This window comes from Trichosurus vulpecula, chromosome 1 (assembly GCF_011100635.1).
Source record: "Trichosurus vulpecula isolate mTriVul1 chromosome 1, mTriVul1.pri, whole genome shotgun sequence".
Taxonomy (NCBI): Eukaryota; Metazoa; Chordata; class Mammalia; order Diprotodontia; family Phalangeridae; genus Trichosurus; species Trichosurus vulpecula.
Window position 1 is genome coordinate 146,635,957 of NC_050573.1, and position 17,155 is coordinate 146,653,111.

Below are 17,155 nucleotides of genomic sequence, written 5' to 3' on the forward strand. Positions count from 1 at the left end.
TCAGTGGAAATAAAGTGGAGGGTATAAATATAATTGATATTCCAGTGGCTTAACAAACAAACTCAGAAATTGGGTATCTTATAAATCATTTGTTGTTCTAAGGTTTTAAGCCCTTGTTGTTGTTGTGTTTGTCCTTCGTTTTTGTCTCCCATTGCATCCTGGGCCATCTCTAGTCATCCTGATGAACATCAGGCCACTGGACCCAGGTGGCTCTGGAGGAGAAAGTGAGGCTGGTGACCTTGCACAGCCTACCTCACTCAGATCAAAGTCAACTACAAGTCATGTCATCATCTCCCTGATGTCCAAAAACGAAGGACAAACACAACCTGGGAGTAGTCTGAGCTGCCTGAATGGGGACCCAGCCAGTTGGGTAACTTGGCTTGTCCTCTCCCTCTCCCTTTCCCTCTCCTTCTCCTCTCCAAAGGAAGGTAAATTTTGATGGCTGAAAACTGACCAGCTAATTTAGGGTTTACTGACTAGATTTCCTTCCTTCCTTCTTTCCTTCCTTCCTTTGCTTCCTTCCTCCCCTCCTTCCCTCCTTCCCTCCTTCCTTCCTTCCTTCCTTCCTTCCTTCCTTCCTTCCTTCCTTCCTTCCTTCCTTCCTTCCTTCCTTCCTTCCTTCCTTCCCTTCTTTCTTTTCACAAAGACCAAACCTTAAATCCTTTTCACTCCGGAACTCTGAGATTGGACAGCAATAGGTCCCTGCCCAAGCACCACCTAATGGCTATATTTGGGGCCCTCCTGGCTCAGAGTGAATGTAAATAGTAACTGGTTCTCTTTTGGCCTGCAACCGTAAGGGTATTCTCCTCTCAGGTTGATTTTTTTTTTTAATTGAGGGGGCCATCCCTTGACTCACTTCTTAAAGAGGCCTATTCATTGAATAGTCATTACCTCACTCAAAGTGAGAACCTGAAAAGACCTTAGCCTAAAAGAACTAAGGTCTCCCATTGCATCCTGGGCCATCTCCAGTCATTCTGATGAATATCTGGCCACTGGACCCAGCTGGCTCTAGAGGAGAAAGTGAGGCTGGTGACTTTACACAGCCGTCCCTCACTCAAATCAAAGTCAACTGCAAGTCATGTCATCATCTCCCCGATGTCATGGTACTCTTTGAGCCCTAAAGGGCTGACTAGACTTACATAGAATTAGTGATTTAAAGCACTTGTGTAACCATTTGTCATGGAGATCTGGAATAGCAAAAGACTAAATGTACTAAGATTCACTTTTGGGGAAATACTATATAAACAAGCATCTATAGCGTCTATACAAGGGCAGTTGCTCTTCAGACCCAATGGACTTTTCTGACTACATGTTGTTGTAATCGATCTGGTTGTGTGTCCATAACAGTATATCTTTACCAAGTTTGTATTTTGCAAAAGGTTTTTGTGTTCTTATTAATTTAATTTCTCAAGATAATGACTGTAATTGGAAACAGGGTGCACCTACACTAAAACAGATGAGATAGAAAAAACACAAATATAACACCAAGATTTTTGGATATTGGTGATTAATTGACAAGTGATGCCACTAACAGAGAGTGAAGTCAGAAGGAGGTTGAAAATGTCCTCAGTTTGGGACATGTTGAATTTGTGAAAATGGTACAACATATTGGAAGAAATGTCCTATGAACTGGTGGAAATGTGGGCTTAGAGCTCAATTTCATTCAGGACTAGAAATAGAAATTTGGGAGGTGGTGGGTGGGGCCATGAGACTGAGTAATAGTGCTAAGGAGAATATAGGGACAGAAAATGAGAGGGCCTGGTAAAGAACATCGGTGAACAGCTATCACAAGGACTTGGGAAGTTAGCAAAGGAAAAAGGAGTGGTGACCCAGGAACCCGGGAAGAGACTTTATGCAGGAGGCAGAAGTAGTCAACAGACTCAAATGCTACAAAGGTCAAGAAAAATAGATTGAGAAAATAGAGGGATGGACCAGCAGTCATAATAAGGTTGAAAAATACATTTGGTTGAAATAAAAGAGGTGGAATTTAAGTTCAATATTAGGAAAACCTCGTTAAGAATTATTGTGAGTTTTGGTCCAGACCTGTGATTTCATTGGCATAGTGAAGGTCCCATATGAAAAATCCTTCCACTGATGCAGATCAGCAAGAGAGCCCTGTGATATATTGAAGGGTTAAGTGATTTACCCATAGTTAGCACATGTGGGTTAGAGACATGACTTGAACACAGATTTTCTTGGCCCATCTACTGTATCTCTCTGCCACTCACTGAAGGATTAGAACTATCTAAAGATGGAATGGCCTACCTTGGGAAATCACTAGGGGTCTTAAAGTAGAGACTGGATGACTGCTTGCCAGAATGCTATCAAAGGAGCTCCTGTTCAGGTATAACCCAGATTGGATAGCTGTTGAGGTCCCTTCCAACTCAAAGACTTGGTGAAGCTTGACTACAATGCTTTCCACTGGAGCACCTTTTGGATGCTGTTTCTCTGGATTAATGCAGCCAAAGTCCACACACACACTACTTAAGTGCTAGGAAACACAGGGATGTGTGAAGAGTTTACTGAAAAGAAGGATAATTTAGTATATAAGACGGAAGGAATGGTGAGTATTTAAAAAGGAAGTCCACAATACCAACACACTGGGTCTTGCTCCAATGAATTCAACTCAAGCCTTCTCACAGTCAAAGGAAAAAACAAAGTTTATTAAAGATTCGCCATAATGGATAGTCTTAAGAAATCTCACCGTTTGTGATGCTTATTTTCACAAGCAGGCCAGATTCAATCTAAGGTTGAATCTGAGCCCCTTCATGGAGGCAAGATGAAACTTATATACAGAAGGATTGTGGGAGGGATCTAGGGTAGTCCTAGGGTGATGGGAAGGGTTTATGGAAGGTCTTAAGGAGGTGTCTGAAGAGGAGCTTGATGGGACTGGGATGAGGTCAGACTTCAGGAACCAAGAGAATGGGATCAAGGGTGGGAAGTAGCTGTAAAACAGAGGGCTAGGCTAAGTTAAGAGTAACCTAGATTCGGGCATAGAAAGAATGAAAGGCTTATGGTCTCAGGAAAATGCCTCATCAAGTGGGAAGATTCAAGGGGGCTCCTAGATCCTGTACCCCATCAGAATCACTAATAAAATTTGGAGGCAGCATGGCATAGTGGAGTCCCGAAGACTTGGGTTTAAGTCCTTCTTCTGAACACAGACTGGCCTTGTGACCCTGAGCAAATCTCTTAATCTCCTACTGCTTCAGGCTAGCTGGGAGGATTTCCTCACCAGGAAGTTCCTTCCACCTACAGGTCCTGAAAAAGATAGATCGATAGAGAGATAGATAGATAGATAGATAGATAGATAGATAGATAGATAGATAGATAGATGAGAGATAGATAGACTAGATAGATGATAGATAGATAGATGGACAGACAGATAGATGAAAAATAAATAACATGAAATTGCAAATCTGGGTAGGAAAATTGCTGAAGTAGGGAAAATCAAATGTCATACTTCGGATCATAAACTGATCACTGAAGCATTTATAAGATAATGTTTTTTTTTTCTTTTGCCTTAATAGTTATCAAACTAATGATTACCAAATGAGAAGTGCTTAGTATAGTGACTGGCACATAGTACATGCTCAATAAATGCTTATTCCCTTCCCTAATAGTCAGCTTAAAGCCTAATGAGGTTTTTTTTGTTGTTTTTTACAGCATTAGGTAAAAGCCATAGCTAATAAGCAACAAGATGTAGAATTTCTTAGGATGACAGCCTGATCTGATGTGGCAAGTACTAAGTTTTTGCAAGAAATAGCATGTGTGCATTGCAGAACTAATGAAGGAATTTGGCACAGACTTTTGAGCACAATTCTTATCTATAGAAATATCGTGATCACTTAATGTGGAGTATCCTAATGGAGGGCATTAGTTAAGGGCGCCATTCTGCTTTTTAAATGTTGCTTTTCTTGCTTTCACTTAAAAAGAAAGATCATATCATTTAAAAGTTGTCCAAGATTTATTCTTACATCTGCAGTGTTGTTTAAGAGTTTTTCCAGAGGCAAAATGGTATTTCCTTTCTCCAAAAGAAAAAAGTAGGGTTTTTTCCTTGATGAGCTAAATGTTTAGAAAAGTTGGATAAAATAGCAATGCGTATGGCAATTTTTAAAAGAAACCATAAATTCCTTGTTAAAAAGAAAAACCTCCCAAAACCTAATGAATGTTTCTATTAATTCAGTCAATTGGTATGAGACATATAAAGAGGAAAGTGTCTCTTAACTGCATTTTTTTAAACAAAAACTTTTCATTGGTAATAAAAAAAAATTGATGATCAGCATGTGTATAGCTTTTATGAAGCTGCCTGGAGACAATAAGTTGCAGGAAACATGCCGGATACTAAGTAAGGACTAGTTAATCCATTATTATGGTGAATTTTATTTTAGTCAGGACATTTGTATAAAATCGTAATCTTAGTACCCTTTTGCTTGTGCCCAGATGACCATTTTTGGGGTTCTTTTTAAATACTGGCCAGCATATTGTCAGTTTCAAAGCAATTTAACTGATGAGAAAGTTGTGACTACTTCAGAGAGAAGAAAAGAATATAAGAAAAAACAGGCCACTCCCAGTGAAGACAACAAAGTAAAGGTAAGATGAATCTCATTGCTTCTTGTGATCAGAGCTTTAAAAAGTATGTATGACATGGATGTATGTAAGAGGTTAAAGGAGGGAAAAGGATACAGAGAATTCACATAATCACTTAACAAGCCAGGCCTTGTGCCAGATGCAATGGGTACCACCAAGACAAACAGGAAAGAATCCGTGTTCTCAAGACTCTTGCAGTCTAGAAGGTGGTGCTTGAGCTGAGTCTGGAAGGAAATCAGGAACTCCAAGAGGCAGAGGTAAGGAGGGAGTGCATTCCAGGCATGAGGGGAAAATGAGATGAGAGATGGCGTGCCTTGTCAAAGGAAGGCCAACATGGCTGGGTCACAGAGGATTTGGGTGGGGATAATACGTAGTAAAGATGGAAAGGTAGAGTGCAGTCAGAGAGTGAAAAGTTTTAAATGCCAAACGGAGTTTGGAGCTGATAGGGAGCCATTAGAGTTTATTGAGTAGGAAACAATGAAATAGCCAGACCTGCACTTATGAAGTCTCTTTGATGGCTCTGTCGAGGATGGGTAAGAGTGGGAAGAGATGGACGACTGGGAGACTATTGCAATAGTCCAGGTGAGATGTAATAAGGTCTTGAACTAAGGTAGGGACCACGTGAGTGGAGAGAAAGGGGATCTATTCGAGAGGCTGATAGAATAGGCAACTATTTAAATGTGCGAGTGAAAGTAACGACTTGATGGCATCCAAATTGTGAACTAGAAAATATTTATTAGGCACCTACTGTAATACCAGGTTCCATGCTAGACGCTTGAGATAGAAAGATAAACATGAAACATCCTCAGACTTCCAGAAACTTACATTCCATGAAAATATGTTTTACATAATTGCATATATGTATAACCTATATCAAATTGCTTACCGTTTTAGGGAGGGGGGGAGGGAGAGAAGGGAGGGAAAAAATTTGCTTCTCAAAATTTTTTAAATAAATGTAAAAAATTATTTTTTACATATAATTGGAAGAAAATGCTATTAAAAATTTATATTCTGTTAGGGAGAAATAACATGTACATAGAAAACTAAATACAAAATATGTGCAACGTACTTTCCAGGGGAAGGTGCAGGAAGACTAGGAGGGGAAATTTGTTAACAGGAGTACAGGAGCTGTAAGGGCATAGTGGAAGGGTGGGATGGAGCGTGAAAGAGACCCAGGAAATATAGGACTGACATGGAGTTTGTGAGGGAGCAGGGAGTAGTAGGCAGCCTATGACTCAAAAATCACAAGATTATAAATAGAGCCATAGGGCAAATAGATTGTCACACCCATCATAGGAAAAAAAAAAGTGTATGTGTGGAGGGGGGGCGTTGTATTGATATGATTTTTATTCCCAGAGAAATTGGTAAAAAGGTCTGAGGGAGAGGGGAGAGAGGACAGTTAACTAGTCTCTGGTCATGCCTGGTGTGCAAGGCCCCTAGACGGGGGTAGAGTCCTGAGACCAGGCCTCTCTGGGTTATAGAGTGAGGTTTATTTGAGTTACTCACCTTCCAATGACTGATCCAAGGAAGAAGATAAGATACACATTTTAGTGGTTTTCAAGAGTTTTCTATCAGGAGTTTCAGATATTGGTTTATGTAGTACAGGCCCACTTTTTCAGTAGAGAAGTCAGAATTACAAAGTGAATATTTATAATATGAAGCTAGTGGAAGTAAGATCTAGAGTCAGATCAGACACTCACATGAAATACTCTCATTCATTTGAAAATTCGCTTAGTATGTAATACTTTTATATTAGTTTGTGTACATTAATTTATAGTAGATAAGAATGAATTTTATTTTGGAATGATTTTGAGAATGTTGAGTTTAGAATCTTTTTTCTTTTAAGATACATCTAATTTTTTAAAAATCAAGCAAACCTTTAATTAGCACATTAATGAAAAATGTCAAAATATGTATTAGCTCAAACTAAAAATATAGTAAATAAATGCCAGAGGAAAAAAAAAAGAAAAGTGTAAGTAACAAAACAACTCTATGTGGGATCAAGCAGTAATTGTCTATTCATTGGATGGAAGTTAAATGCTTTGGGCTCTAATTTGTGCGCTAGGTGAGCAGCCTCAGGAGAGCACAAGCAATGAGCTCTCTGCATTCTCTGCAGCCCAAACATCCCATGACCACTGTGGATAAATCAAACTGTTAGGGGAAAGTTATGTAGTGGCTGCAGCCACCCAACCAGAGCACTATCTCAGCCACCTACTCCAAAGCAGGCTCCTTCTTCTGTGTGTGGTAAGGAGGACAGGATGGGAAGTGGGCAGCTGTGTAGGGCTGGCTGCATTTTAGCAGCATAGCACTGCCCTTTGTTAGAGTAATTGGGGAAAGAGATACTCTGTCTATCTAAACCCGTGGGAGATAGATGTTAATGTTAAGCAAACCTGAAGGTCTGACTCAGGAAGAATAAATTATCCTACTGACTCAGAATTTTTTTCTTGGTCTTCATGCTTAGCTGTAGATAATCTCCTTTCTCAGACTGATACAAAATCCTGTCTCACATGAGCTTTGAAATACATGCCAGTAGAGCCTACTAGGTTTCTCACAGATTATCTCAATGTTGTTGAGTCTGCCCTGATACGGGTGAGACTCTGTAAGGCTATTAGTGTGTTCAGGTCTCTAATAGAAAGCTTAATATTAATATAATTATAGGCATTATCCATTCCTTGTAAAGTGCCTCCTATGGTTGCAAGGGAAGGCATTAGCATGTGTCTCAGCTCTTCATACATTCTATCACTTGTACACACTTGAGCTTAAAAGTAAATAAGTCTCCAGTGGAGAGCCCCAGGGTCCTAAAACTTCTTCATAAATTCCTTAGATAAAAACAAAGAAGGCAGGCTTAGCAGATGTCCAGATGACCTTAAACTAACACTCTGGATGACTGAACCAGGATGGAAAAAAAAAATAAACACCTTACATTAGGTGAGAATATTGAATCAAAGTGAATAAAGGAGAAATATAAAGTCCTAAAAAAAAGAGTGAATAAGGTACACCAGGTACAAACAACACACACATACATGCACATACAAAAATGTGTTTACATATATGTTTGTGTACGTGTGCACATATGTATGCATATGTGTATATGCCTATATGTGTATATACACATTTAATTATGGTCTTTGCTCTGATGATCCCAAGATATACAGGTATTTATTCTCAGATACACATGGGAATAAATGCAGTGAGCTGATGAGGTCACTCAGAAAGAATGTAGGAGAAGAGGACCCAGGAAAGAGCCTTGGGGTACACCCATATTTGGGGGGCCATGTCCCATGGGCAGGAGCAGGACCAGAAGAGTAGAAAACTGCAGCTGATGAGCACATGGAGGACTCTCAGAGTTACAGATTATGGAGCCTAGAGCATTTATTGGGTGAGAATGGGATCAAGATTAGGAAGGTTTTAGTGTTTCCCATTGTGTCCTTGGGTGGAGTCGAAGTGAAGCTAATGGCAGTTGAAAATGTTCATGGACCGGGAAGCCAGGGTAATGGACAGGACTTAGCCTAAGAATCTTTATCTTCCTTCAAGACTCAATTCCTGTGCCAGCTCTTCTCCAAATACTCCCCGGGATGGCCTTCCTGCCCCTGCTGCTGCTGCCCAGAGCTCCTCCTGTCACTTTTGGCCCACTTCCCTCCTTAGTCTGTAGGAGGCTTGTTTATGTCCATGCCACGTTCCACCAGAAGGATGAGAGAGCTTCCTGAGGACAGGCCCTGTTCTACTCTTTATCCTGTCCAGTGTCACCACCATGTAACAGGGCAGACTACAGGCAGACTAGATTATGAAAATCAAATGACCGTAGATTAATAAGAAAAATTTAAGATGAACAATGGGAGGATCATTTGAAATAAATAATCACAGGCTACACTGCACTTGCTTGTGATAGACCTTGGTATAACATTAACTCTCATGTTACTTTACCAAAAAATAAAGTGTATTTGAATAATGTTCTATAGCATTTTAGGAACATGGGGTGATCTTCATATTCTATTTTTCCCTCCATTAAGCTGTCACATTTACACTTTAAGTTACAGGATGCATCAAGAACACTGAGTGGTTCAGGTTCAGGTTCAGGGAGAATAAGCAGCACCACAGGTTTAACTACCCAGGCCTATAACCGACAGGTAAGCAGTCAAGTGTATTGCAGGGGCTATCGCCATCTTTCTGTAGTATGTTTCCTCTCTTGATGCAGAGATTTGTTTATTAGATGAGTTTAAAACTTCATGCTGCCCCATCATCAGCTCAGTTAAACAATTTGTATACAAGTGTGTTATTTGCCTATCTCCCAGCCATCTAGCCAGTCACCTTCCCCCCACCCCCACCGCCATCAGACTATACCCTGAAGGTTTTAACCCTTTCGACTCCAGAGATCCCAGAGATCCCACTTTCCCCACCCCACCCCCATTGATGAGTGCCTCATTTAGCCCACTCTCTTAGGCAGACCGCAGCCATGTTTCACTTTCATTTCCACTTTACCCCCATACTCCCCAAGCCATCTTCTAGCTAACCATCTTGCCACTTAGAACAGAGACCATGCCCCAGAGGTCTTAACCCATTCAACTCTGAAACACCTGCTATGGTCTACTCTTTCCCCACTATGCTGATTGGTGAGTGGCCTCAGCATGGCTGCTACACCTTGTTCTCTGCCCCCCCCCACTTCAGCACCACCCCTCCTTTCCAGAGCCATAATCAAATCAGTACTATCATCACCCTGGAAAGGAGTTGTCAGCCTACTTCCCTATAGTTCCACTCACTATCCCTATAACTTTCCATACCTAAATATCCCCTCCTTGGCCACCACTCTCCTACATATGTTGTTTTCCCTTATTAAAATGGAAGTTCCTTTGGGGCAGAAACTTTCTTGACTGTTGTATGTGTGTCTCCAGTGCTTGGCACATAGCTTTATACACAGTAAGTAATTAATAATTTCATTTTTATTCATTTACTTAAGTTTAATCAAAATACACTCTATTTTGTTGACTTCTTCAATATTAAAAAAGTTCCCATCTCTTTTGATAAACATATAATTCGATAAATATTCACAAACATTAGATTGACTTTCTCAGTCTTGTATTTTCTGTATTTTAAGTGTGATAGCTGTACATTTGGGTCCTTTCAGCAGGGCCTTAGGACAGGTACCTGTCAATCACCCAGTCCCCCACTGCTGCCCATCAGTGAAACATTTGTTAAGCTCCTACTATGTACCAGATACTCTGCTAGGCATTGGGGATACAAATACAAAGAAAAAAAGAAATTCTATTTGCGAAAAGCTTATATTCTAATGGAAAACTATAAGTATGTATTTTTATATTCTAATGGAGAAGACAACTATAAATATAAAGAGAATAAATACAAATAAATTCCCACACGGTCTTGTTCTTGCTATGGATGACCCCAAGTTCTTAACCAAGTATGTGTCAATCATGACCTGTCATTCATACGGAGTCACTCCCAAAAGCTAGCTTCACCCATGGCTCTTCCCTCCCAGAAGGCACTCCCATTCAAGTTCCTAGTTTGAATAGTGGTTGAATTGGATTAGATGAAAAAGCATTTTTGTTCAGTTGTGTCCAACTTTCCATGACCCCATTTTGGAAAGATTCTTCTGTAAACATTTGACTTCGAATTTGAGCAACCAATGGTGGTCTTTTATCTTGTTTCTGCAGCACCTAAATAGATATTTTGGAGCCGGTTAAAGTTGGATTTTTCAAGTCAGATCACTCTTTGCACCTCTGCAATTGTTTTCTTTCTTTTTTTTTTTTTTTTGCAGGGGGGAAGGCAGGGCAATTGGGGTTAAGTGACTTGCCCAAGGTCACACAGCTAGTAAGTGTGTCAAGTGTCTGAATCCAGATTTGAACTCAGGTCCTCCTGACTCTAGGGCCAGCACTCTCTACTCACTGAGCCACCTAGCTGCCCCTCTACAACTGTTTTCAAACTGAATTACTCTTTGTAGAACCTGATCCAAATTCATCAGCTTCTGTTCCAACCAATTAGATGTGCCTTCAACTTTCACTGGTGTTTTCTCTCCTTATTACAATATAATATCCTTGAGGGAAGAGATTTGTCTTTACTTTTGTATTTGTATTCTGAGCCCTTAGCACAGTGCTTGACACATAGTAAGTGCTTAGCAAATGCTTTTTCATTCCTTCCTTCATGCATCCGTCTGTCCATCCATCCTTCCATTCATTTGCCTTTTCTCCAGGCTAACCATCTTCAGTTCCTTCAGCCCTCTGGCATGGTTTTGAACCTCCTTACCATAGACATCGCCCACTTCTATACATTCTCCAATTTTCTCCACAAGGTACCCAGATCTGAACACAATATGCTGTCTAGATGTAATGTGGTCAGGAGGAAGCACAGCAAGATGGATTCAGGGTGCCTCTCTTAATGTAGCCTAACAAGTGATATGGTAGCACTGGTGAAAGATCACTGTGAATTTAGAGGACCTGGGTTCAAATCCCACCTCTGAAACGTTCTACCAGTGTGACCTTGAGCAAATCCCATAACCCACTATGGCCTCTGAGGGGGCTGGACTCGACGGCCACTGAGGTCCTTTCCAGTCCTATTCCAACGATCGTGTAAAGTCTTCTGGCTTGCACGGCAGGCCTTTGACTCTCATTAAGCTTGCAGTACACCAGAATACTTAAATTTTTTTCAAACAAACTGTTGTCTACTCACATCTCCCCTGTCTTTACTTGCAATGCTATTTTGAAGTATAGGACTTTACATGTATTTCTATTAAGTGATTAAGTGTCATGAATGTGATTATACCCAACCCCATGTCCCCCCTTCACCAATTCAGAATAGCAAGAATCATACCAAATAAGGTAAAATAACAACAAAAAGAAATTTCCACAGATTTTTTTACTATCTCTCCCCTGCCCCTCTTTCTGCACCTTAGAAGGCAGCTCAGTAGTATAGCAGCCAGGGTAAAAGAGTAAAAGGTGTTGCCTCAAGCCAAACTAGTTACAGAGAGTTAATTAGGAAACTAATGGAGAATTTTGCTGAGAATTGAAGTCACTCTCATTGGAAGAGTCTTCATCATCTCTACCTCCCTCATCCTCCAGATTTTTTGAGGAATACTGACAGTGGCTCAGCAGCTTTGGTTGCCCCTTTCTCCCATCTCTGAAGTGTGGTTCACCCAGGCCTGGAGATTTGAGCTCATCAAGGGCAGCTCCTTGTCAATCTTACTCACTGTCTTACTTATCTTGGGTTTCAATTCCCCATTAACCATCTTTATTCTCTCCTTCTAGGTCCAAAGACAGTTCTCCTTGTCACACAAAAAAAAGTTGAAATGAGTCGAATACTTCTGCCTTTTCTCCCTCATTCATTATCACATCCCATTTATCAAGAGCAACACGTTTATTTCTCCTTTGAGGCTCTTTTTTTCTCCCTCCCCTCATCCATTGAGAAGGAAAGAAAAACAGAACCCACCACAAATATGTCATGCAAAGCAAATTTCTGCATTATCCATATACATGCCTTTTTTAAATTGAAGTTTATGACGTCTCTACGAAAGGCCATTTTTGATGTTTTCAAGTGTCTTAAGCAAATTGGATTCAACTCTAGCCAGTTTGACTAATTATATAGAAATCAATTGTTAGCAAGAGAAAAGAAATGGTTGATTTGGGTAGATCAAAAACTAGCATCACCAGTGGCTCATAGATCAATACAGTTCAGATCCAAGTTCATCAGCCTTGGCACCTTATTGCAACATGTTTCAGATAAAATAGTACCATTTAAAAATACTTTTGGGAATAAATTTTATTTACATGCACACAGGGAAGGCGTCAATGGTACAGAATTTAGCAAAAGGTCAAGATACTCTGGGCTGTTTTTTTTTTTTTATTTAAAGTGGACATTCCGAATTTACTTGTGATTGTTTGTGATTGTTCCAAGAAGTGTGCTTCATCAACTTAAATCATCCGGATCTCTCCTAAACATTTAAATTAATTATAAACCAAAGCAAACACATAAAGATGACCATAAAGCTATAAAACTATCCTGATAATTTTGACGAGCACATTCTTTACCAGGGAATTGAAGTTGATGGCATGGAAACAGAAACCAAAGATGGGTACTTTATTTTGACACAAATGTATCTACATGGGCAAAGATGGGCTGAGAAATTAATCTTGATAGCAGTTGCAAGATAGCACATCTTCTTCATTTAACTTTGAAAATTGTTTTTACAGCCTTCCTGGTGCTACTCAAAATACATAGAAGCTCTGGAGCAGGAGAGAACCTTGCTTAAAATCCAAGAAGACCTGGAGAAAAAGATCACAACAAACAACTTAGCAGGTCCCTCTTTGTTGTTTTTTTCTTAAGTTTTTTTTTTTTGAGGGGGGAAGGCAGGGCAATTGGGGTTAAGTGACTTGCCCAAGATCACACAGCTAGTAAGTGTGTCAAGTGTCTGAGGCCGGATTTGAGCTCAGATCCTCCTGACTCCAGGGCTGGTGCTCCAGGGCTGAGCTACCTAGCTGCCCCTTCTCTTTGTTGTTTTTGTCCATAGATTGCTTTACTCTAGCTAACTGCTATACAGTTGCATAGTAGAGATGAATAATTTGACATTTTTAATAATATTTATTGTTTTCTTCCTATTTCCCTTATTATTTTTATTCAGGCCCCTCATTACCTAGTAGTGCTAAAACTTTTGTTTCCTCAACTTTGAATATGAATGTAACAAGATGCAAGTTTTTACAAGACCAGCAAGGGTGAGTGTCTTGGCACTAACATTGTCCATTATTCTCCTGTTTTCATTATGTCTCTGCCTTCCCCTGTAAGTTTCTCGTTTGTCTTGACAGCAATTGATATGACCTTCTATATTACTTAAGTTGCTTAAATTCATCGTTATCAAGGAGATATATACTATACAAGTGGTATTTTCTTTATACTCATGTCCAGAGTTTATCCCCTTTATTCTTAAAATGTCTATATTAGGTAGATATGTTTTTCACATGGAAAAAAAAAAGAAATTGATTCAAATTTTCAGCACCTGATTGATAGTTTGCTAGTTGGGGAAAAATTTCTCTTCTTCATTAAATAAATAAATCTATTCTTCATTAGTAATATTTTTAAAATAGTTTTGCTCTCTCCTCTGATTATTCATATAAAAATTTGGTAATTCTGTTCTAGTTAGTCCTGAACTCTTTGGATTTATACTTATTATCTGTGATAATAGTTTGTTGTTCAGTCATTTTCAGTTGTGTCCAACTCTCCATGACACAATTTGGGCTTCTCTCTGGAGAAAGACACTGGAGTGGTTTGCCATTTCCTTCTCCAGCTCATTTTGCAGATGAGAAAATTGAGGTAAACAGGATTAAGTGACTTGCCCAGGATCACACAGCTGATATCCAGTGTTCTTCTTAATGATGTAATAAGTGGCTACTAGGCTTCATCTGAAGGCCTGGCAACAGACTCTGGGTCTTTGCTGACAACAATTCTATCTACATGTCAGGAGGTAGATAATGAACAGCTTGGTTTGTGGGTGATCAAATTGAGCCTTCAGCAGTCTACGAAAGGACCTGATAGTACAGTAAAATACAATCTTGAAGGTGCTCAAACTTTCCAAATATACATCACAATCATACAAGATGCCATGATGGACATGTTAAATAATCCACTGAGTTTTAACATCAAATGAGATGTTACATATGTTCATCAAAGCTGCTTACCAGTGTCAGGAAAGATGTCCTACAGAAAGTCCAAACAAAAGAATTCCCTCTTGGTAGTAAGCCTTTGTTATAGCAAGGCAATATTTTTTTATTCCTCTGTTATCATCTCTATCCCACTCTATACAATGGATGTTCCAAACTTCCTTTTCTTTCTTCCAACAGCACCTCCACTCACCTTTCTCTCAACTGAAAACCTTGCTTCATAGTTTACTGAGAAGATGGAGCTTCCTCTTCTCCCTTCCTCCTTATCTCACCACTCCTTATCACCTCCCCCACCCCATTGCCTTTTATATCAGTCTCTAATGCAGAGATTTCTTCTCACCAAGACAACAACCTTTCTACATGTGCTTTCATTCTAATCTCTTCCCATCTTCTCTCACAGACTGCCCCCACCAGCCTTCCTTCCTAAGTCTATCCCTGATGAGGGTTTGGAGTGAGAGGTGCTCGACACCCCAAAGTACCGACACATCAGGTCCTGCCGAAAGAATTCGACTCAAGCTTTCTCAGCCAAGGGAAAAGATAAAGTTTATTAAGAGTTAGCCAAATAGCCCTGCCCCAAGAGATCCCACCCCTTGCAACGCCTGTAAGGAAAGCAGGCCAGATCAATCTGAGCTAGATTGGATCTGACCAACTTCATGGAGGCAAAATGGAGATTATATACACAAAGATTGTGGGAGGGAGTGAGGGGTGGTCTGGGGTGACCAGAGGAGGGGTCTAGGGAGGGAATTAAGGAAGAGTCTAAGGAGGAGCTTGAAGGGACTGGGATGAGGTCAGACTCCAGGGTGAGGGAAATAGCTGAAGGCTATATAGAAATGACAGACCATAAAGGGCTGGGGTAACAGAGCTAGGGCATAGATATTTTGATCAGGATTAAGGATGGGAAACAGGATTAAGGGTGGGAAACAGCTGGACAATAGAGGACTGGGCAAGGTAGGCATTTGGGCTTAATGGTTATAACCTCAGGCCAAGGCCAGATCAAGTGGGAAGATTCAAGGAGAGTTCAAGGGTTCAAGGGGTTCCCAGAGACTGTGCCCTCATCATCCCATTCTTTAAAAATTCTTTTAAAATTTCTTTTAAAAATTCTCACCAGATCCTACCATACCTAGTAGCTCTCACCCTCTATCTTGCCTCCCTTTCCTGGCCAAACTCCTCGGAAGAGCTGTCTACACTTAGTGCTTCCACTTCTGCTCTCATTCACTTCTGAACACTTTGTGAACTGGCTTCTGACCTCATCACCCAACTGAAACTGCTCTCTCCAAAGTTACCATTGATACCTTAATTACTGTGTCTGATTTTTTTCAGTCTTTTGACTTTATTCTTTAGTCTTATTTCATTGAGCTCTGTTTGCTCTGAACATTGCTCCATTCTATTTTTCAGGGTGTTCGTTACTTGGGTAAAGTTTTCTATCTTCTATTCTAAGCTGTTTACTTTCCTTCCATTTTTCCCCTCAAAAGCTCTAGTTCCATTTTTTAAAATCCCTTCATTTCTTCCATCTACTCCTAGAGTCCTTGCAGACAATACATTCCTTTTCTGAGGCTTGACTTATACTTATCATAGAGTTTCCCTCATCTTCTGGGTTTAGGCTTGTATTTGGGGAAATCGCACAGTGATTTTAATGACCCCCAAGCTCCTCCCAGGAAAAAAAAAGACCCATCTTCTTAATATATTATACAAGTGATACTATATGGTTAAAAACCATGGAATACCACAGTCTCCAAAGAATTATAAATCACTCAAAGGGCAATAGGGAATTGCGTGGTGGGCATGAGTAAGATGGACCACATCGCCAACAAAGACTCACAAGAGCTGGTTGTTTTGATCAGTGAAAGCAATAGGCCTTGGCAACAGCTTGGATATAGGTGGGGGGAGGGGAGCGGTTGGGGGGAGGGATGAGATATAATGAGGAATCTAGGATAAGACTCCTAGGTTGTGAGCCTGCCCGAGGGATGGGAAGATGGTATTGCCCTCTGCAGTAATAGCAAAAGCTTGTGTTGGGTATGGAAGGTGGACATGGTTTAGTGGTATAAACAACAAATTCTGTTTTAGATATATTAAGTTTAAGATAGCTACTGGACATTCAGTTCAAAATGCCAAAATAACAATTACTTTATAAAAATACACAACTTTGAAAGGGTTAAGAACTCTGATCATTGCACTTACCAACATTAATTCAGAGGATCATTGAAACATAACACCCTCCTCCTAGTGATGCCGAATGACACATTTTTTTTTAACATGGAAAATGTCTTATTTGTTTTGCTTGATTATGCTTGTTTCTTTTTTTGACTATGTGAAGATTTTTTGTTTTGATGAGGTGGGGTGGGAGGGAAGGATAGAAAAGAAATTATCATTAACAGAAAAAAATTAAAGTTCCCTTCCTCCCCCCCACAGAAAGATAGACTATTTGAATGATACAGTGTATCCTAAAAAGGTATTAAAACAATAAGAAGAAAGTCTCCATTAGAGACTCCAGAGAGTTGGGGGATTTATTGGAAAAAATGAAAAAGAATCACCCAGAATGAGAAGAAATAAAATGTTGTCATTTATATTGGTGAAAAGAATACTCACATCAATAGAATTATAAGCTAATGGAGCTCTGCTATTTAAAGAAATTATAAAAGATGCTTGTACAGTGAACTATTATAAACAATTATCTAATCATCTTCTATCTGTTTAGGAGTCCAGGGTTTTTAAAATATTATTTTCTTACATCATTTAATTTCTTTTTACTTTAGAGGTAAAAAAACAAACAAACTTGTGAGTTGAATTTAATTTGAATATCCCTTTCCTCTAGCCCTTTGTCATATTGTAAAATATAGTATTTTCTTTTTTCATAGGGAGACTTGAAATACAACTAGTCTATGAAATGAAGACCCTGAATGAATTTGGATGAT

At 39.8% G+C, this 17,155-nt stretch overlaps 1 protein-coding gene across 1 annotated transcript in view; it reads left to right on the forward strand.

Annotated features, from left to right (window-relative positions):
- RGS22 (regulator of G protein signaling 22) overlaps positions 1-13,305 on the forward strand; it is a 162,682-nt gene extending 149,377 nt beyond the window's left edge. Inside the window, 4 exon segments of the mRNA XM_036740854.1 lie at positions 4,441-4,590; positions 8,619-8,714; positions 12,783-12,888; positions 13,211-13,305. Of these exon segments, the coding sequence (XP_036596749.1) occupies positions 4,441-4,590; positions 8,619-8,714; positions 12,783-12,888; positions 13,211-13,305 (447 nt within the window).
- The last annotated feature ends 3,850 nt before the right edge of the window (positions 13,306-17,155 follow it).